At 37.5% G+C, this 21788-nt stretch overlaps 1 protein-coding gene across 3 annotated transcripts in view; it reads right to left on the bottom strand.

The window, feature by feature from the left end:
* ADGRB3 (adhesion G protein-coupled receptor B3) overlaps window positions 1-21788 on the bottom strand; it is a 700018-nt gene that overhangs the window by 131393 nt on the left and 546837 nt on the right. For all 3 annotated transcript variants that reach the window (XM_059701276.1, XM_059701274.1, XM_059701275.1), the window contains one exon: window positions 18461-18563. In XM_059701276.1, the coding sequence (XP_059557259.1) occupies window positions 18461-18563 (103 nt within the window). The remainder of the gene's footprint in view (window positions 1-18460; window positions 18564-21788) is intronic.

Consider the following 21788-nt stretch of genomic DNA (forward strand, 5'->3'; position numbering starts at 1 on the left):
GCTGTTAATAAAATTGGTGTTGAGACACATTAGAAGACTAGCTTAAGATCATCGAGTCAGTGACAAGGTTAGGATTTGAGACAAGGGCCCCTTTTGCTATGGTGAATTGCCTCAAACACTGTCTAGAAGGAAGTCCCAAATACTAAGGCAAAATTAATATTTATTAATGCTCCCACTGAGAAAAGCCTTTTCTCCCCTTGAAGAAAAGTAAATGCATTTGCAGCCTCGGTCATATTAATTATGTGTATCTGAATTATTGACTCTGGAAGGTAGGACAATAAAGTCTGGCAAAACACATGGAAGTACATAAAAACAGGCTCAAATATCTTCCCAAAATCTGTACTCATCGTTCTGCTTTACTGTGCATTAAAAGGATGGGGCACATAAAAAATGTTTAAGTTAGACTTTCAATGTGTCCCTTCCTCACACCCTCTCTCCCACCACAAGAATTATGAAAACAAAAAGTCTGTCACAGAGCATAAACCACATCACACACACACGCACACACACACAAATGTACTTACTTAGACACATGATTTTGTGTATTTAAAAAAAAAAAACTTTATACAAGGCAACTCTATTCAAGTTTTTGATCATGGGAATTTGTATTTTTAAACTTCTAGTTAAGTTTTTTTTTTCAGCTAATAATGGTAATTTTATACTTAGGAAAATATGGCTTGTTATAACCTAAAAGGAAAAACTTACCAAGCTGGAAGAATTTCGTTATTTATTTTTATTCTGATATTTACAATGCCTCCTTTATACCTAATTCCATTAAAATTACATGCATATATTGTATTTGCTGGATATACCCTGTGATGTCATTACACATAGAGAAGTCCAGGGGCGGGTGGAGGGAGGCAATAAACATGTTCTTGTTTAAGCTTTTCAAGGTTAAAACTAACCATAAGGCTTGAACACAGGTGCGGGAGAAAACATTAAAGAAATGTAGTGGAAGGGCTGACAAATTGGCTGCAACAAAGTTAGTCACTGAGGACTTATAAGATATCTAATAAGATATTTATTACTTAAAATTTTTCCCTGTGTAGGCCCAGCTTTTGTTGGATCTCATTTGCGTGGAGCTGAATACTTGCATTAATTTACATTATACTGACTCATTTTCTTACTAAGCAAATTGGAAATGATATGGTATTTTGGGCCATGTCGATTCCTTTCTTTTAATATATTGTGCTTTTCTCCGGGAAGGTCAAAAAGTTTAATATTGATCTTCAAAACACTGCTGTGGTACATTCTAATCCTTATTCGACATGCAGTAAGGCTGAGGTAAGTAGATTGCATGGAACGGACCAACACAGAAGAAGTACTGACAGGCAACTTCAGCCTTCGATTTTTTAACCTATCTTTCCTTTTGCTGTTTTAAGCTCTAATATCAGTGATTCTGAACCAGGAATCACCTGGGGAACATTTTCAATCTTTCATATAATTCCCAAAGGTGTCAAATTTGGAGAGGGTGTAGGGAAGGTGGTTGAAAACTCTCCATGTGGTTCTAAATGCACTGTCACCTTTACCCTAGTTGAGAACCACTATTAGTATAGATTCCAACATATGCACTTGGGTTCTTAAATATATTTCTCTTGATCAGTCATTCTCTTTTAAATGCTTATCCCATTATAATAATTTAATAATTCCTACTTTGGGGTCCTGGAATATTACACTATGCAGTCTTTAGAATAATGGTTGTGAAATCTAACATTTTTGAGACAAAAGTAATTTATTTCCTCTATGACTTCGTAGTTTTCACTTTGTTGAATACATTAACTTTAATATTTTAGTACTCAGCACAATCCCCAAGTGTTCTTCACTTTTATATGCATGTGGATTCAATACACAGACATTTCTTATGTTGACAAGTTATCCTTGTTACCACTATTCTATGAAAAGAACACCAATACTATACATTATTCATGAACCCTTCAAGTCCTCCCCCTCCCAAAAAAGATTTAAGAAAGGGTGAGATGTTTAAAAGTATAAAAAGTCAGCTCCTCTCCATCAACATTATTTTCAACTCTGAAACTTGCTTGTTTTCCCCTAATCCCCAAGAATTCCTTTACTGGTCTTAGAATTCTCCCTACCAGCAGAAATAATTGTCTTTTTAAAAAAATCCTTCTCTGTGAATACAATCCCATTTCTGAAAATGAAGCTTAAGCATTTTCTTTATATTGCTAGCGGCAGAGATTTCATTCAAATTCCCCTCTTTTTCAACAAATGGGCTCTGGAAGCTCTTAACAAGGATTCTCTTCATAGCTGGACATGAGACTGGGGAGCCTGCATAAATACACTCTAGCTATCTCCACGATGGAATAACAACCACATCGCTACACATAGATAGGTCTGTCAACAAGCATTAAGAATGCTGTGATGAGCGACCCTGCGCGATACCCTGAAGAATGTAGTTTTCCCTGGGTGTGCATAGCTAAGCTCCATTATCACCACAAGAAACTACAAGTGGGTATCCAGGGCAGAATGTACACTGAAAATGTACTGCTCTCACGCAATTCATGCTCGCTCCCTTTGAGACACTAATGCAGACCAGTACACTAAATCTTGAACATGATCATCAGGCAAAATGAAAAATAATGAACTTCCCCATCTGTGTAATACATTTTTGCCATTTGTTTTTAATGGAGTTTATCACCATTTGCTAACAGTGGGAACAGGTAAATAGCATTTTATTCACTTCATATGCCATTTCCTTTTTCTACTTGCAACCAACAGCTAATGAAGCCAAATGAGGGGGCTGCAGAATGCAGACTTTCCAGGGAAGCCAATGAATGCAGGATGTAATACATAATTCAGGGCGGGGGGGGGGGGAGGGAGGATGAGTCCTTATAGAACAAGGAAAAACATACAAGTTAAATCTTGGAAATAATTATAATATTTATAACTTCAGTATTTAACAATCAAAGAAAATGTAAAAGTAAAAAAGATAGTAGTTATGCTACACACTCAGATTTCTGTATTACTGAAATAGCCTCACAGGGAAAAATAGAAAGGCTCTTTAGTAGTAAACCATGATTTATGCACAGCAGGATCCTAATACTTGAAAAAAATGGGCATTTTCATGCTATTACTCTACCAGTAAAAAGGACTAGGCCCAATTAGTGACACATGGGTAAATGTCTTCTGTTACCTTTTGAATAACAACATTCAGAGTATTTTCATTAATAGGCAAAAGAGCGGCTATTATTGCATAGTTGGATGCTGACTCTATACTTAAAAATCCTAGTTAGTGAAATTAAAAATAAAGGTTTCTAGCCAGAATATTCACAAATGGGTTTTAAAACTTGTTCTCATTCATTGGACATGAAGTCAGAAGTGGTTTTGCTTGGTATAAATTCTGTTCTTTGGCTCTCTTTTCCCCTTAATTTGAGAAATACTTTGCTCCCATGTAAAAAGTGTGACACAAGCCTGAGTTCCTGGAGGGGAGCATAGCTGCTCACTTTCTAACTTTGTACAAATACTATTTTGAACCTAAGCATAAAGGGCATAAGGAATCATGCCTACATGCCTAAAGAGAAAGTAGTCCAAGAATTTTTGATCTTAGACACAATTTTGCCCTCATCTGGTAATTAACAACTCAAGCAATGTAAAGAAAAATAAATTTAGTCTGTAATTACTTATGGGTTGAAGAAAATATATATCATTTTGGAAGGAAAATGCTTTACCTTTTAAAGAAAGTATATTTAGGACATAATAAGTGAAAAGTCCAAAACCAGTAAAGGACTGAAGGACGAGAGCAAGGAAAAAATTGCTTGGAGCAGAATATTTTCCCTGGAGCAGGTCAAAGATCTCCCAATGGACGGCTGATTCTCTGCAACTATGTCTTCAGTTTAAATATGAGCATCATGTCACAGCCCAAAGGAACACTGTCATGGGTATGATCCCTTCTTTTTCAGTATTCTTATTAAATTGGTTCTTTATGGTTCTCTTTCATGAAGCCTACCTATGCCCATTGACACTAACTTGATAGTAACAGTTATTAAATACAGATATCAGTTTTTCCCTGTATTAACCTGGAGATTTAATACAATGCCAACAAAATTGCAACAGTCTTTTTTTTTTATTTAGAAGTTGGCAAGTTGATTCTAAAATTTATTTGGCTATCGAGAGGATCTAGATTAGCAAATCTAGACAAAAGGATCTAGTGTACACAAAATAATACAAAAAGGATTAAAGTTAGAGAACTCAAATTCTCTGATTTACAGATTTACTCTAATTTGATTTTTTTTACAAAGGTTCCAAAGCAATTTAATGGGCAAAGGAAAGTCTTATTAACAAATGCTGTCAGAACAATTGGATATCCATTTGAAATATAGTGAGACCCAATGCCAATGTAATATTGAACACAAAAATTAATTTGATATACCATAGATTTACATAAAAGCTAAAACTATAAGGCTTATAGAAGATAATATAGAATAATATCTTCATGACCTTGAGGAATGAGCAAAGATCTCTTATAGAGGACTCACAAAATACATACCATGGAAATATGACAAACTAGATTTAACAAAATTAAAAACATCTACTCAGAAAAAGATGCCATTAATAAAATGCAAAGGCAAGCCGCAGACTGAGATAAAAGAATATGTATGTATAAATGTTAAATATACATTATATAAAACAAAAGACTTTTGTCCAGAATACTTTAGCTTCAAAACCACTTACAAAGCAATAATAAAAAGCTAACCCAATTTAAAAAGGTAGAAAAGATTTGAACAGAGAGAGACTCCACAGCAGTGGATATAACATGGGCTATAAGCAGCTGAATAGGTCCTAAACCTTATTAGTTATTAGGAAAATATAATTGAAATGTTGTCAAGGATATGAAACACCAGAACTGCCATAGATTACTGGTAAGAGTATAAAATGGTACAACAATTTTGCAAAACTGTTCAGCAGTTTTGTTTCCTTTTATTTTAAGTTAAAATACTCTAACTTGTCTTTAACATAGCATTTCTATTCCTAGGTATTTACCTGAGAGAAATGAAAATACTTGCCCATACAAAAACGTTACAAGAAATTTAAAACAGCTTTATTCTTAATAACAAAAAACAAACCCAACAATTTAAATGTCTAGTAATTGAAGAATGGATGAGCAAAATGTGGTATATTGCTAGAGTAGAATAATACTCAGCAATATAAAAGAATTCACTACTAATACATACAACAATGTGGTTGCATTTCAAAACCAACACATCGAGTGAAAGTGGCCAGAATGAAAAGGTACTCATTATATGATTCTATTTACTTAAAATTTCCAAACAGACAAAACACATGATGACAGAAATCAGTATAACGGTTGCCAAGGGGGATGGGGGTTGGCTGGAAGAAACAACTTTCTAGGGCGATGGTAGTGTTCCATATCTTGATTATGATGTTGGTTACATAGGTAATATGCTGGTCAAAACTCAGCACATTGTTCATTGTGCTTATCACCTTATGTAAATTTTACCTCAATCAAAAGTTTATTGTGTGCCAGATACTGTCCTAGGTGTAATGTTTCTTGATCCTCATAATATCCCCTCCACACTGTTAGCTTAGGAAACAACAACTGAGGGTTAGACATTTCCTTCACGCATTTAAAAATATTTGATGAGTGCCTGGTGCTATGTGCCAGGCACTGTGCTGGGTACAGGGTATACAGTGTAAATCAAGCACACAGTTTCCCTTTCCTTTTGAAGTTAAATAAAGATAAGATGGTCCCTATGTTCATTGCAGCATTAATTACAATAGCCAAGATATGGAAGCAACCTAAGTATCCATTGATAGATGAATGGACAGAGAAGATGTTGTACATATATACAATGGAATATTACTTAAGCCAAAAAAAAAAATGAAATCTTACCACTTGCAACAATGTGGATGGACCTAGAGGGTATTATGCTTAGTGAAATAAGTCAGCAGAGAACGACCAACACCATATGATTTCACTTATATGTAGAATCTAAAAAAGTAAAATAAATAAAACAGAAACAGCTCATAGATATAGAGAACAAAAGGATGGTTGCCAGATGGAAGGGGATTAGGAGGGTAGGTGGAAAAGGGGAAGGGATTAAGAAGTACAAATTGCCAGATATAAAAATGTCAGGAGGATATAAAGTACAACAAGGGGAATGTAGTCAATTATATTGTAATAACTATGCATGGTGTCAAATGGATAGACTTCTCAGGCACTTCTCCCTGAGAAGATTCTATTTGAGCTGCAGGACATGTCTAAATTAACAAGGCTAGCCTAAGATGAAAGAAGAATAACTGTGGCAGAGGGAGAAATATGTGAGAAAGCCCTGAAGCATGGGAAAGATCTACACGCTAGGCAAAGCATACAACTAAGACAATTTTGTAAGTGCACAAGGACACTTGCAATTAATAATTAATTAATTGTGATAATTGCACAAGGACAAAAGGCACAAACGAGGCATCTGGTTGAAAGGGGTAGCTAGCTAGCTTAATGAGGCAGGCTTAGGAGGTTTTAGGAATGAAAATGGTCCATGGGAAGGAATACATAATGGAGACTTGAAGGCGCCAGGGTGTTTATTTTACTTGTACAGAGAATAAAGGAATGCCACAGGCAAATAGAAATAGATCTGGCCTGGGCAATTAAGACAGCCATAAACAGGGGTAACTCGGCCTGAGCAATGAAAGTGAACATAAGTTAGGCCAGTGGTCAGCAAACTGCGGCTCTTTGGCCCCTTGAGTGTGGCTCTTCCACAAAATACCACGTGCGGGCGCGCACATACAGTTCGATTGAAACTTCGTGGCCCAGGCCCAGAAGTCGGTTTTTGGCTTGGGCGAGTCTATTTTGAAGAAGTGGCGTTAGAAGAAGTGGGGGTACGTTCGCTGAGATCGACCCCTCAGATTGAGGACGTTTTTAGCAAAGACCAGTTTAGGAGTACCCTAATTAAGTTAATAACAATGTACCTACCTATATAGTTTAAGTTTAAAAAATTTGGCTCTCAAAAGAAATTTCAATCGTTGTACTGTTGATATTTGGCTTTGTTGATTAATGCGCTTGCCGACCACTGAGTTAGGCCAAAAGTAGCCCTGACCTGAGTAGCTGGGAGGGTTTGAAGATAAGGCCTTCTCTGCCAACACAACTGGGCGAGCTATAAGATAAATCAACAGTGACTCCAACCAACAAGATAAGGGGAGAGGATATGGGGGACACCACACGGGCTTTGAGCTTTGAAAACTAATTCTATGTAGCAGAATGACCAATAAGAAGGGGTCAGGTTCAGACAAGGAACTGCAGCCTATTTAATGCCTCAACACAAAGAAAGCAGCAGTCACCCTTTTCAGGGGCTCCTCTGTCCATCCAGGAGGGACAGAGCCTTAGGTTTAGATTTTAGAATTCGCTTTTAGAGGTAGTGTCTGCTTGCAATAAAGTTTCCATACTTTTCACCTATCACCTTTTGTCCGTGGCTTCTTCGAAACCATCGAGACAAGAACCAGGGAATTCAGGGCATTCCAGTTCAATTTTCACATTTCATGGTCACCTAGCTTTTGGCTAATCCTAGTGGAAGACCAGCATGGCAGGAATATAGTGAAGGAAAGGAAAAATAATGACTCTGGGGTGGTTAGGTGGGAGAAGTACCAAGAGGCTAGGTCATGCAGGAGCCTGTGGGCCATGTTATGGGGTTTGGATACCATCCCAGGTATAATGGAAGCTTCACTTATTCTAACTGAAGGGTTTTAAGCAGACAAGTATCATGCTCTGATTTACAATTTATATAGTTCACTAGGCTTTGTGGACAGTATCTGGCACACAAGTTTGAATGGTTATGCAAACTTGACAAATGGTAAAGCTTAAAAAACCCTTCATTTAGAGTCTGAAGCTTTCATCACACCTGGAATGATGAGCCACCTTTCAGAGGATGCTCCAGCCCCAATCAAGCCTTCAGATGACTGTGCCTCTCACAGGGCTGACTGCAACCTCATGAGAGGTGCTGAGCCAGAACTGCCCAGCTAAATCACTTCCAAATTCCTGACTCACAGAAATGGAGAGGTTTATAAATATTATTGTTTTTAAGTCATGAAGTTTAAGGTAATTTGTTGTGCAGCAATAGATAATAAATACAGATTACCATTTTTATTTCTCTAATGGGTATTTCCTCCTTAGGTCTACAGGATTCACTTTGTAACTTTATTTTGGAAGTTAAAAAGGCATATAACAAATGTTTCTAAACAGAGAAATTAGATCCTCTTATTTCTAATAAAAAGAAACAAAAGTATCTATATTAAAAAAAACAAATAGAACTAATTTATATTTTGTAAAACCAATATACATTCCTATCCATTAGGAAAAATAACTTTAAATACCAATGAATTTAATTAACAATAAGAATGCAAAGCAGAGATAAGGTTCATTCAAAATCCCTTTTTCAACCTAATTATGTGCACATACTGATTTATCATTTACCAAAGACATATCTACAGAAATATATAAAAACCATATGTATTATATTTTAACACACAGACCATGTATACAGGCCCTTCTTATAAATATTAATGAATTAAAATTTTTCAATAACAGTTATCATTATATTTCTACAGTTAAAGCTAATCATTTCTCCTTTCATTACAACTGTAACCTAAATCTTTGATTCAGTACACTAGAAGCCTAGGATGGCTATTAATATTTTAATTTCCTTATTTTGAATTTCATACTATAAAATTTTATAGTTAAGACCTAGAGACTCAACTCAGTCCTAGGCCCACTTCTTTCTCTAAAGTTTAAGATTTAAAATTAACTGAGTGGCATCACAAAAGAAGTGAAAAACACAGTTTAATCTTCTAACAGGTTTTTTTTTTTTCTGGTAATAGGCATTAGCATTTGTGCTTTAGTTCTAAGTTTTGCTATAGCAATGCTTATGATCTAATATGCATAACAATAATCCAACTTTTAGGATGGAGATAGGACCAGAGGCTTAGAGGTTTAAAAAAAAAAAGGCCTCTATGGGTGCATTCAGCAGGGGATTAGCTGGACTCTGCCATCCCTAGCTTCTATGTTAGATGTAACTTTTTTGCCCAATACCTTTGGATGAGGCTACACAGACTTTCTCTAATAGGGGCTTTCACATTTTTTTGCTGTATTTTAAGAAGTTTTCTTCTACAAAGACAGCCAGCTTTGTATCATGCCCTGGGCATTTGTTAGCTGCTTTTAGCTTCTTCTATTCATAAACCGTCCTGTTAGCTTGAGAGTGATTTGATTCATGCTTTAATTTTTTATATACTGGTACCCAAGAGTCACCTGTGTGGAGAAATTGTGTTTAGTTGCTCCAAAGAAAGGATTCAAAGTGCTTCGGCTCCCTTTGCTCTCTGCAGAAGCCTTTTCAGAAACTGTCAAAGGATCGCTGTTCTAGTTCTGCAGGATACATGGACTAAACCTTGGGTGGACACTTCCCCCATGAAGGAGGAGCTAACACAAACAAATTTTAAAGCAGACCAAAGTTAGAAGGTAGTCTAACTGAGAAATCCTGAAGGCTACGTTTAAAGGGAGTGGGCGTGGAGACTAGGAATTGGCCAAATCAAGGAGTCCCTTTCCATTGCCTGGAGGACACATTTATACAGCTGCCCGAGGACAAATGTACAGAAAGTAATCCAATAGACTGACACTCTCCAAGCACCTGTGGCATAAAGCCTGACACCTGTGTTCTACTTCTTCCCAGGTGAAGGAGTGCTCGCTCTTCCGGTGTTTTGCCTAGCCTTGGAATGTGACCTAAGGACACACACTTACTGCCCAAACTGGCTTCCCTGTCCCTCAAGGTGATTTGGCTCCTGATATCAAAAACCTTGCAGTAACTTCTGATCTATAATAATAAAATCATAATATGCTAATTAGACCAGATGTCCTTCTGGACAACCTTCCAGACGAAGCCAGGGGCTGTGAGGGAAGCCTGGGCCCCAGGGGCCTGCCAGCAGCTGGAGGGAAGCCTGGGTCCCGGGTGCCAGAGGGAAGCTGGTGCCGGCAGCAGGGGGGTAGGAGGCCTACTCTTGCACGAATTTCATGCATCAGGCCTCTAGTTGTTAAATAATTCCACTTTTATCTTCTTGGCTTGTTTCAAAACCATCCTTAATATTGATCTTTTGTCCTATTTTGAAGTTCCCTTTGATGATGTTATCTTTGGCTCCTACCATGCAAAACTGGAAAATGTAGAATCAGGGGACAAGAAGGTTAAAGTGGGCCAAAAGTCTCTCTAACCCCACTATCTCTTTTGATGAACCCATAACAATAGGACAAAATAATTTTGCATTGCTGAGAGCCTGGGTAAATAAAAAACTAAGTAACTATTCTGTTCCTTGGTATGATAAAGGTTTTCAGGAATCCAGAGTTAGTAAGATAACTCAAAATGGACTCAAATGAGTCACACATAAGCTTATTACATCAAATCCTTTTATAACCATCATCGCAAGTCAATAAATTAGATTTTAATAAATCTAAATAGGAGGCTATAGCTTCATCCATTAGGATACACACATCTGAGATATAATAAACACTCACTTGGGTCATTATTAGCAAGGAATGACTTCTGTGAGAGAAATAACGAATAAACATTTATTTTGAAGGTTATGGACATTGTTTTATGTGACATGTCAAGTGAAAAGATTCACATTTGTTTTGTTTCAAAGTCTCTTTACTAAAACCCAGGAACTAGATCACCCTTAAAGCATGCCATTGTCTTTATCACCATATTGACTTAGATTCTGTCAGAGTTGGGGACCCTAATCTCTATAAAACTAACTATAGCTATTAGCTTCGTAGGTATAAGCCCAAATGATGAATTTAAGTAAATGCATTTACTCATTCAATCAATAAACATTTATTATATACTTACTATACTCAGACTGTATGTTGCCAATAAATTTAAGAATGAATATAATCTACACCTGCTCTAGAAATGTATAGTCTGGTTGAAAGCAAGTAATACTAGATTGTAGATACACACTGGGAATCATGGATCCCCAGAGCTGGTGTAGCTAAAAGGGAGGAAAGAGGAGGGCTTCTAAAAGTGAAAGAAAGGACTGGACAGAGTGTCAGAGAATGAGCACAAGACAGATGAAAGCATTTGGGAAGTCAGGTAGGGAAGAGGAGAGTAGCAGTGCTCCCTCTGGGCTGAAGGGTAGCAAAAACAAACAAACACATAAACAAACAAAAAACAAAACAGGAAGCCACTGGATGATTTTGATGAACTGTAAGCAGTTTGGTGTTGCTGGTGTAGTAAACAAAGTTAGTAAAACAGAATGAGAAAGGAGAGGTCAGCACAAGTCATGCTCAAGGCTTTTCAAGTGTTATAAGCTACAGAACTCTTTCTCTATAAAATTTGTTCTTGAGCCCTAATATGTTAATGCAAATCAGTGAACAGAAACTTTGATAGAGAAATAAAACATTTTCCACTGTTTCTGTCTGAGCACAGTCTGAAAATCACTTCTATGGGACGTGAGACAACAATACATGTTTGCACAGGGAAGTAAAGTGATCAGAGTTGAATTTTAGCTTCATCACTTGGGCTATAAGGTAGAGAGTGAGTTTAATGATGCTGGAAATGGTAGACTAATGATTATTAGTACCTGGCAGAGGCCGAAAGCCAACTTTGAGAAATACATGAGCGTACAACTGGCACAGGTGGGTGGTTTATTAGATTTGCTATGTGACCATAATCACAACTACTGTTTAAGAAGTGCTTACCAAGTGCTTCACATGTACTAGCTCAGGTAATCCTGACAACACTGCAAGGGAGACACTAAGAAGAAGCTAAGGTCTATAGAGTCTGAATATCATGCTCAAGATCATACCCCTAGGAAGTAAGTGGTAGATGTAGGGTGTGTAGGTCTAGCTGGCTTAAAGTGCCTGTTCTTACCCATCACCACCTGAGAGATAGATGTCTCCAGGGAAGCATGAAGACCACTGAATTCCAAGAGGCGGGGCAGACTGTGTCATAGAGTATAAGGAGAAACAGTATGGATAGCTGAAAACACATATTCGATATTCCTTCTCAGAACTTGAACACATATACATTCAGAAGCAGGTATGTAAGTAATGTGTGAGAAATTTGAGTGGCAAAAGAAAGTCATGGGGGAAATAGGTGAATTAGAGAGTGCTTCACCCAATTCAAGGTATTTAAATTCAATATTTTATTTAAAAAACAACAACACAATTCAGACAACACAAAAACATCTCCCATTACAATGACCACAGCCTTCTAGCTTGGACCATCTTAACTATCCCTATACAAACTACAGAACAAAATCATAACAACACTTCAGAAAGGGTAAGTAAGCACAAAATAAGTAAGAACTCTGTAGAGTATGTGACGTTTAAGAAGTGCTCCAACACAGAAAATTTTTGTAAGACTGAAAAACACATCCCGTTATGTAATTCAATGACCCATACATAAAGAACCATGAGCTAAATTCCTCCTAAATAGTGCTAAGAAAATGCCCATCTACATTAATAAAAGAGAAAATGGTAATTGGCGTACGAGCTACCCTTTTCATTGGCTAATCAGGGCTATATGCAAATTAACTGCCAACTAAGATTGGCAGTTAACTGCCAACAAGATGGCGGTTAATTTGCATATGTAGGCACAATGCAGGGAGGCGAAAGGGAAAGCAGGAAGAAGCACCCTGCCACTGACAGTGATCGGAAACCCAGGGGGGAGCTAAGAGCTGGGGGGCAGGGCAAAGGCCGCCTTTGCCCTGCCCAACAGCCATGATCGGAGAATCAGATGCCTTTGCCGCCCTGGCCAGTGAAGCAGGAAGTAGGGGTGGAGTCAGCGATGGGAGCTGGGCACAGTCGAAGCTGGCAGTCCCAGGAGCTAGGGGTCCCTTGCCTGGGCCTAAAGCGAAGCCCACAATCACGGGGCCGCTGCAGCTGCGGGTCCCCGCTGCCCGAGCCGGACGCCTCAGCCAGAGGCGTTAGGCCTGGGCAGGGGCGGAGCCTGCAACCGCGGGGAGCTGGGGGTCCCCTGCCCAGGCCTGACACCTCTGCTGGAGGCCTCAGGCCTGGTCAAGGGGCCGATCCGGTGATTGGTGATCGGAGGGTGATGAGGGTCAACTCCTCTGGCTGAGGCATCAGGCCTGGGCTGGGGGCGGAGCCGGGGATTGGGGGGATATGATGGTCCCCTTGCCCAGGCCTGAAGCCTGGGTCAGAGGTGCCAGGCTTGGGCGGGAGGTGGAGCAAGCGATCAGAGGGAGATGGGAGTCCCCTGCCCAGGCATGATTCCTGGGCCAGAGGCCTCAGGCCTGGGCGGGGGCCAGAGCCAGTGATGGGGGGAGATGGGGGTCCCCTGTCCAAGCCTGACACCTCTGGCGGAGGCGTCAGGCCTGGGCAAGGGGCCGATCAGGCGATCGGAGGGTGATGGGGGTCTACGCCTCTGGCTGAGGCATCAGGCCTGGGCAAGGGGCAGAGCCAGCAATCGGAGGGGTCTCGGGGTCCCCAGCCCAGGCCTGATGCCTGGGCCAGAGGCATCAGGCCTGGGCTGGGGGGCAGAACCAGTGATGGGGGGAAATGAGGGTCCCCTGCCCAGGCCTGACGCCTCTCTTGGAGGCGTCAGGCCTGGGCAAGGGGCCGATCCTGCGATTGGAGGGTGATGGGGGTCAATGCCTGAGGGCTCCCAGTATGTGAGAGGGGGCAGGCTGGGCTGAGGGACACTCCCCACACACACACACACACACCCAGTGCACGAATTTCGTGCACCGGGCCCTAGTCCAAAATAATTTGAAAAGCTTCCCTTGATCTGTCAATGAGGACTTTGCTAGGTCTCTTATGACTAAGTTTAGTGTTTAACTTTGTCCTCTCAAATTTGAACATTATTTTTCAAAATTTTTAACATTTTCAAGCTGTAATTTATTTTATAATACTTGGATATTCTCATTATGATGCTATATATGTACTGGTTAGTTTAACCTTTACTTCCAGCTGGTATTATAATTGAAAGGGCCATGCTCCAGGTGGCAACTGCAAGTCCTTTTTATCTAGGTAAAGCGATGCACAATCAACACTGTACTCATATCAAACTGAATGTAAAAGATGGCCCTAACTGGTTTAGCTCAGTGGATAAAGCGTCAGCCTGCGGACTGAAGGGTCCCAGGTTCGATTCTAGTCAAGGGCATGTACCTTGGTTGCAGGCACATCCTTAGTAGGGGTTGTGCAGGAGGCAGTTGATCGATGTTTCTCTCTCATTGATGTTTCTAACTCTCTATCCCTTTCCCTTCCTCTCGGTAAAAAATCAATAAAATATATTAAAAAAAAAAAGATGATGAGCTAGTGTCTGATTAATCATTATGGTGAATGTATTAACGGGTTCCCTTTGGTAAAAGTAAAGGCCTTGAGGATATGTAAATTAGCTTAATACAGTTAAACACTTCTTACTCCTGAATGGACTGTATGAAAGATTCTATTGAGGCCTATATCCTGCACCTCTTAGAGATGGGCCCCCAGCTTTATTAGACTAGGAGGATTTCTGATTGAATCATGGTGACCAAAGGTCACAGAATTCTGCTTCTAGAGTGTTCCTATGTCCACCTCATGTGAATGTTGCATACAAGGTATGGCTAAAGTACCTAAAATGAGAAAGACCTAGAATTTCATTGTGCTTACAGAACAGATTTTGCTCCTGATTTGTTATAAGTCTTTACCTAAAAAATACCTGGCTGTGTGACAGAATCTAGACTTGACTTGCTTTCATTATAGCCTGTTAGTGAGACTGTCTACTGAGCATTTCAAAGTTGTTGGGTGGTCACCATTACCCAACTCCCCAAAAAGCCAACAAGAGCAACAACAAAAAAACCCAAGAATATTGCCAAATTTGGCTTCCATCAGTTAAAAAGAATACTATGAAATCTTTAATATACTAAATCATCTCACAGTCTTTTAGAAAGAAGCAGGTATATATTTTTGTGATTAAGAAAACTATTCTCTGATTATATTTGTTTCCAAAATAATCTTTGCTTTCTACAAAATAGTACCAGAAGGCTCAACTTTCATATTTAAGGTACAAAGGAAAGTGTTGACAAATAAACAATATCCCAGTGGTACATGAACATCCTGGTTGAAATTATAAATGCACAAAGATTAAAGAGCAATGACATGTTATGAGAAAGCTTGAAAATAATGAAGTGAGTTATAATTAAATTTATAACTGAATTTTAAGGAGATTTAAGGTATTGCATTAGATTCTTTACTCTGCTGCCAGCAATTGAATATATAGCTTAAAATTTTGAATACATCATATTTTTTAACAATGGATTATTTCAGCTTCTTTCTATCCCAACTCAAAAGAAACAGAGATGCTCCACAGTGAGATAATTGAGTCAATTACATTTCAACAAGCAATTCGGAGAAAGATCCCAGTATGGCACTTCAAAACTATTCTGGACATCAGCATCAAATACCAGTTTTCACACAACTAGCCATGACAACTCTCAGAGGCAGTACCAAATCTCTTGTTCATCAGAAAGCTCTCACAGATGTTTCTATTTTTCCAGGTGGGGAATACTAAAGCATCAATCAAAACTTACCAGGGAAGTCAAATATAGGAGTCTGATCAATTACAAAATGCCCACAGCAGCAATACGGTCCTAACTCACAACCTTGATAAAATACTGTAACCACCAATCAATATTTTACATTTTTTAAATACTTTCCTGAAGTTTCCACAGAAAAAAATACAAATGATACATTTTTAAAATTTTCTCTTCTTCTTTTTTTTTGTTTTGTTAGAAACCATTAATCCCAAATACAGTAAAGCACGTATAGCATTTCACATACTGCTATTTTACATTTAAAATGGAGTAGGGTCAATTTAATTCAATCTAGTACATATTTCATAGCCACCTATATTATTATTCCCCCTTGAGAATAATTAAGAGTAAAATCCCAGTGTTTTACATCATTTTCTCCTAGCCACTCTATAGTGAATCGTCCTAGGCTTGCAAGATCATCTACTTGGAGCTAGTAAAGTAAAATTAACATAGCATAAGAGAAATCCAATAATCTCCCATATTGTTCATCACACCACCACCTACAACCTGCTCCTTGCCACAAGCATCAATAACTGCAGCAGCAAAGTTAGCATGAATAGCCTATCTGGAAGAGAACCAGGATGGTTCCCAAACCAGGTGCAATCTATTCTCCAGTTGTTTACCTGAGGAGAACACAAATGACACCAAACTTTTTTATTTTTAACTAAGCCCATTCCAACCATTTTTTATAACCAGAAATGAAAAGTGAAACCAGACCTGTCTTATCTTGCCTTTTATGTTCCTCATATTTGCAGATATTTTCATATAAAACAGGGACATTGGAAACCTGGGAAAGCCAAAATGGCCAAGAGGAATATAATTTCTTGTGACTATTTTAGCTTCCAAATATTATTAGCATTTATGCCTATATAATACGATATTCATTGAGTACTTGAAATGAAGCTGGTCTGAATTGAAATGTATTGTAAGTATAAAGTACACCTAGATTCTTAAGATTCAATAAAAATATTTTAAAAATTTTAACATTAAAATAGAATTATGTGTTAAAAGGTCAACTTTTGGATATACTGGGTTAAATATAAGTCAGTACTCATTTGTCATCAGTTGGTTCTTCGACTTTGAGGAAAATGTTGTAGAAGGAAATCAACTTTGCCATAGGCTAATTTATATGAACAATTAAGTTCCTACAGTATCTCAATGTTATATAGAAATGACATTGAACAGAAAGTTATTCAAGGACCTGCTGTATTATTAAAATTAATTTCACTTGTTTTTCATTCAATTAATATGGCTACTACGATATTATCCTATATAATAAAAGCCTAATGTGCCAAGTGTCTGGTGTTCTGATCAGCTGTTCAACCAATCGAAGAGTAATATGCTAATGATATGCTAAGGCTGCTCAACTGCTCGCTATGATGTGCACTGACTACCAGAGGGCAGACAATTGACCAGTTGACCAGTCGCTATGACATGCACTGACCACCAGGGGGAAGATGCTCTGACTGGTATGTTAGCTTGCTGCTGGGGTCTGGCTGATTGGGACTGAGCGAGATGGGCCAGACACTCCCTGGAGCCCTCCCAAGGTCCCTCCCCAGCTGGCCTACCTCCTGCATCCCTCCCTGGCCCCGATCGGGCACTGGTCGGGTCCCTTGGCCTGGCCTGCATCCTCTTTCAACCTGGTACCCTTCAGGGGATGTTGGAGAGCCAGTTTCAGCCTGACCCCGTAGGCCAGGCTGAGGGACCCCACTGGTGCATGAATTCGTGCACCAGGCCTCTAGTAATTACATATATGGCTTACATTTGTGGCTTACATTATATTTCTATATAATGATTCAGACAATAAACACTGTAATATGTAGCAAATCTTGTGGAAAATTCTATTTTATTATTTGACTCAAAACTTGTAAAAACTTTGCCACAGAACATAAAACAGTTTCATATGCATGTTTCCTGCTGAAGAACGTGCAGCTTTCATATTCTAATGAGGGGCATCACTCAAGAGTGTTTGGAAAGTAAACAATGATGGGAAAGGAGGCTTTGGTGGAAAAAACTTAAACTATACATGTCTTACAAATATCTATTATATCAAAACAACCTATTGCAAAGTACATTTTATTTTCTTAAATGATAGCTTATAAGGAAAACTTCAATTATTTGCTTTAGCATTTGAAAAAAAAAAGTTGAGGAAAAAAAACAGGCCCAAATTAATCGACATGTTATTAAAGCAGTGTTTACCAGAATTCCTTTGAGGTAGGGATAAGTTAATTTAAGATTGCTATTATGGGTTTCTTGGAATGCATTTCAGAGTAGTTGAGTAAAGAGAGCTGACAGTCAATTCTGGAACAAACCTGGTCATTCAACTCAAGTCAATTCTCATAAATAGGACCTACTTTCTGTTGAAACTGACAATACAGCCGAAGAACTGCAATGTTGGTTATATATCAAGATACTTTTGGAAAATTAAAACTTTTTAAAAGGCATAAAACCTAGTGTCGCTTTCACCTAATACTATCTTAGATTATTATCTATAGACAATTTTTGGGTAGATTTTCAAGATCTATGTTACACTTTTAAGCAATTTATAGTTGACTTTTAGGAATCAGTATGTGAATAAATTAGACCAAAACATAGGCAATCCTATTAAAATTAGGATAAAGAATCTAAATTTGTGCTTTTTATGTTCTAAGGCTTTGAACTCATAGAGCTTTGATATAATGCTTAACAAACATATATTTTTTACTATTATAAACAGCCTCTCGATACCCAAGAAATTAATCCAAGGGAATGCCTATCTGGTCTGGAAGAGTTAATACTTTTATTCAGGAAATAATTTAAAAAATAATTTTATCAAATGTTCTCCATTTTATCTAGAATAAGTGTTTGGATGATCAGTAAGCAACTTTATGTCAAACCATAAACGCACAAAGATCATCAGAATAATTACCAGTCATACCTTATTATGAGTCTGAGTCTGTCCAACCAGTATGAGGATGTTGGATGAGATGATAGACAGGCAGAAGTTAATTAGAATGATGGACCTTTCAGAGCGTATGTACCTAGCCAAAGAAAGAAAGAGTGTCCAATTTTAAAATTCACCAGAAAGATAAAAAATTCTGTATTATGCAAATTGGTGGAATTCATCCAGAAAAAGAAACACTAAAATAGTGCCTTTATAAGAGAAAAAAAAACATTAAAAACAGTTTAAAAGAATAAAGATTATTATTAGAGACCCAATTTTATACTGGCATGGCATGTCCTAGGGTCCTTTAGAACTTGTTTTTCTTCTTCTTTTGAAATCAGTGAAGACAACATGACATTTATGATAGGGTCAAAGTTGCACAACTGTTATCAATATAGTTTTTTTTACTTAAATAAAATTTCTTGCAAATATGTTAATTAGTATAATTACCTGTACAAATATCTGTGTACATTATATGCAAAGTATTATCATATAAATCAACCAATAGAAACTCTGAGAATCAAAGGAAAAACCACAGATTCTAAAGTCTCCTTTGCTTACCAGACAGATTCCATTACTCTCATAAAACCATGAACACTTTCATCCACCATTTCATCCACTCAAGTATTTTTATGTAGTCAGACTGCTACTTCTTAAATTTTATTTTTCCTGAATAACTGTTCAAAAAGAAACCCACACTAATGTTTTAGCTCTAAAAACTAATCTAATCTACAAATAATAATTCACATTAGGCTGGAAAATTACTTGACATCTGCCATCTTTTACCCTTATGAAGAAGTGCTTGTAGACAGTCTGTCATATAATTTGTAAGTGCATCAAGATTGTAAGCCATGGAGAAAACTGCTTAGAATCAAATGTTCTCCCAGCTGTTTACCACAAACAGTAACAGCTACTTTGCTTTACTGTACACCATCGTAAATCACTGAAGGACAGTAACAAACAGACACACTTGTAGTTGCTGTGTGTTAATTTGTATTAGCACATGAAATCACTTTTCATAGTAGGCATGGACTTCCCTGTGCAGCATTAGATGGGGTGCTGGAGATCTGGAGGCACTTATTGGATAAAACCTATCAAAGTTCCTTCTCTCTGTCTTGGAGACATTTAGAAAGAAGCCCCCACATTCCATCACACATTTCAGAGGCGAAACAAAAAACGGAGTAACACACACACACACGCGCGCGCGCGCGCACACACACACACAATTCTACTTGTATTTTAACTTTCCTCACAAAACAAACCCAAATAGGGCTAACCCAGGTCAATTTTGTAATGGCCTCAAGAGTGGCTTAACCTTGTCCCTGCATCATCAGTATCTAAAAAATGGAATAAACCACATACTGGGACGCTGAAAACATAATCAAATATTAAGAGTTTTTTTATTATTATTTTTTGGTTGGAGAAGTAACATATAAAGTTTAAGAAATAAAGAAAACTGACCCTTTATATGATGTTAATGGCTTCCATGACAGCAGAAGCACACAGTTGAAATTATTAAAAGGGTTTCACTGACATTGTTTGCTCTATAAGTAGTAAACTTATACTAAAAGACCAAGACTGACCACCTTGAAGAGTCTTTAGATGTTTCCATTTTCATTTATACTGAGTCACATTATTGCCTTAAAAATTAGCATAAAATGTCTCAGCTTTTAATATTTTATAAACATGTTTGATATTTTAAGCAAAATTTATGAATGCATCGTTTCAATATATAGATTTAAAGGACATATCTGTAGATGGGAAGAGCATAACATGGTGTATTAACTTTTTTAAAATATATTTTTTTATTGATTTCATAGAGGAAGGGAAAGGGAGAGAGAGACAGAAACATCAATGATGAGAGAGAATCATTGAACAGCTGCCTGGATTTTTCTGGATTAAAGAAAACTTTACTATGAATTAATTAATCTTGTACCTCTTTGACACATTTTACATATCATTTATCTTGTCAGTGTTGTGTTAGTGTTAGCTATATGTATTGAGGGTGAAAAGAAGGTGGAATTGATGCCTGAACTCTAAGTGCTGATAAGTAGAAACTTAGTTCTCAATACTTTGGTATCCTGGCCCTTCATTTTCCTGAAGTGGCATTCAGACAAGTGTGGGAGAGAAAGTTGACTTCTTCCCAGCCTTTGTCCATCTTGGTCTTTTATTACTATAACAATGGCTACTTGACTGAGCCCTAAACCCTGCATTCTATTGTCTACAATGCCATACCTAGACCAAGCATGTCCTCAATTTTGTGGGATTGGCCATACTTTATCAGACTGTCATACTCTGTCAGTGTTTTATTACCAGATAACTCCTTCACTGGAAAACTAAACCTCTATTATGTATCTGTGCCAATGGACCAAGAGTGTATACATTTTATTTTTATATAAAGGATATATATATTTTTAAAAAATATATATTTTCATTAATTTCAGAGAGGAAGGGAGAGGGAAAGAGAGATAGAAACATCAGTGATGACAGAGAACCATTGATTGGCTGCCTCCTGGTATTGAGCCAGCAACCTGGGCATGTGCACTGACTGGGAATCAAACCATGACCTCCTGGTTCATAGGTCAATCACTGAGCCATGCCAGTTGGACTGAAATTTTGAATATATTTGACAATTTAATATCCTGAACAATCAATCTTGCCCACAAAGGAATAAAAAATATAATGGAGAACAATGATTTTTTTAAAAGAATGTTAAATAAAATGACCTTTCCTTATTAAATTGTAAATAATTTTTCAACTAAATTGTTTTTTACCTTAAGTAAAATATAAGTAAAATCCCAGACTGGCTAATTTTGCATTTTAATATTGCATTTTTTTCAGAAAATAATATAGAATTGTCTATTAATATAACTATTTTTAGAATATTTTAAACAATAAAAAAGCATATAAAATGTTTAACATTAGGAAATTTAAAATCCATTAGAAAGTTTGGCCTTTTGGTTATGTACTGGTTTATTATGAGAGTGGATATAAACTTCAAAGGTCTAATTTTAATAGAAAAACACATCTTTGAGAAATACTACATTTTCATATCAAGCACATGTAATTTCAAAAATTATACAAATATTTTTGTTGTATCACATACTCTTGTTTACATCTGTCAAAATCTGCCTTATTCAAAGCATTCAACCAAAGACCTTTTCAGAGCATTGAGGTATAATGTTTGTGCATTAATATTATAGAAGACTTTAATTATTGTCCGTGACATACTGAAAGCATGTGTTTAAACATAAGAATTTAGAAAGCATATTTTTATGACAGAGAAATTTATTTGACTATCAAATCTTCAAGCTCAACAACA

This window comes from Myotis daubentonii, chromosome 6, assembly GCF_963259705.1.
Source record: "Myotis daubentonii chromosome 6, mMyoDau2.1, whole genome shotgun sequence".
NCBI lineage: Eukaryota > Metazoa > Chordata > Mammalia > Chiroptera > Vespertilionidae > Myotis > Myotis daubentonii.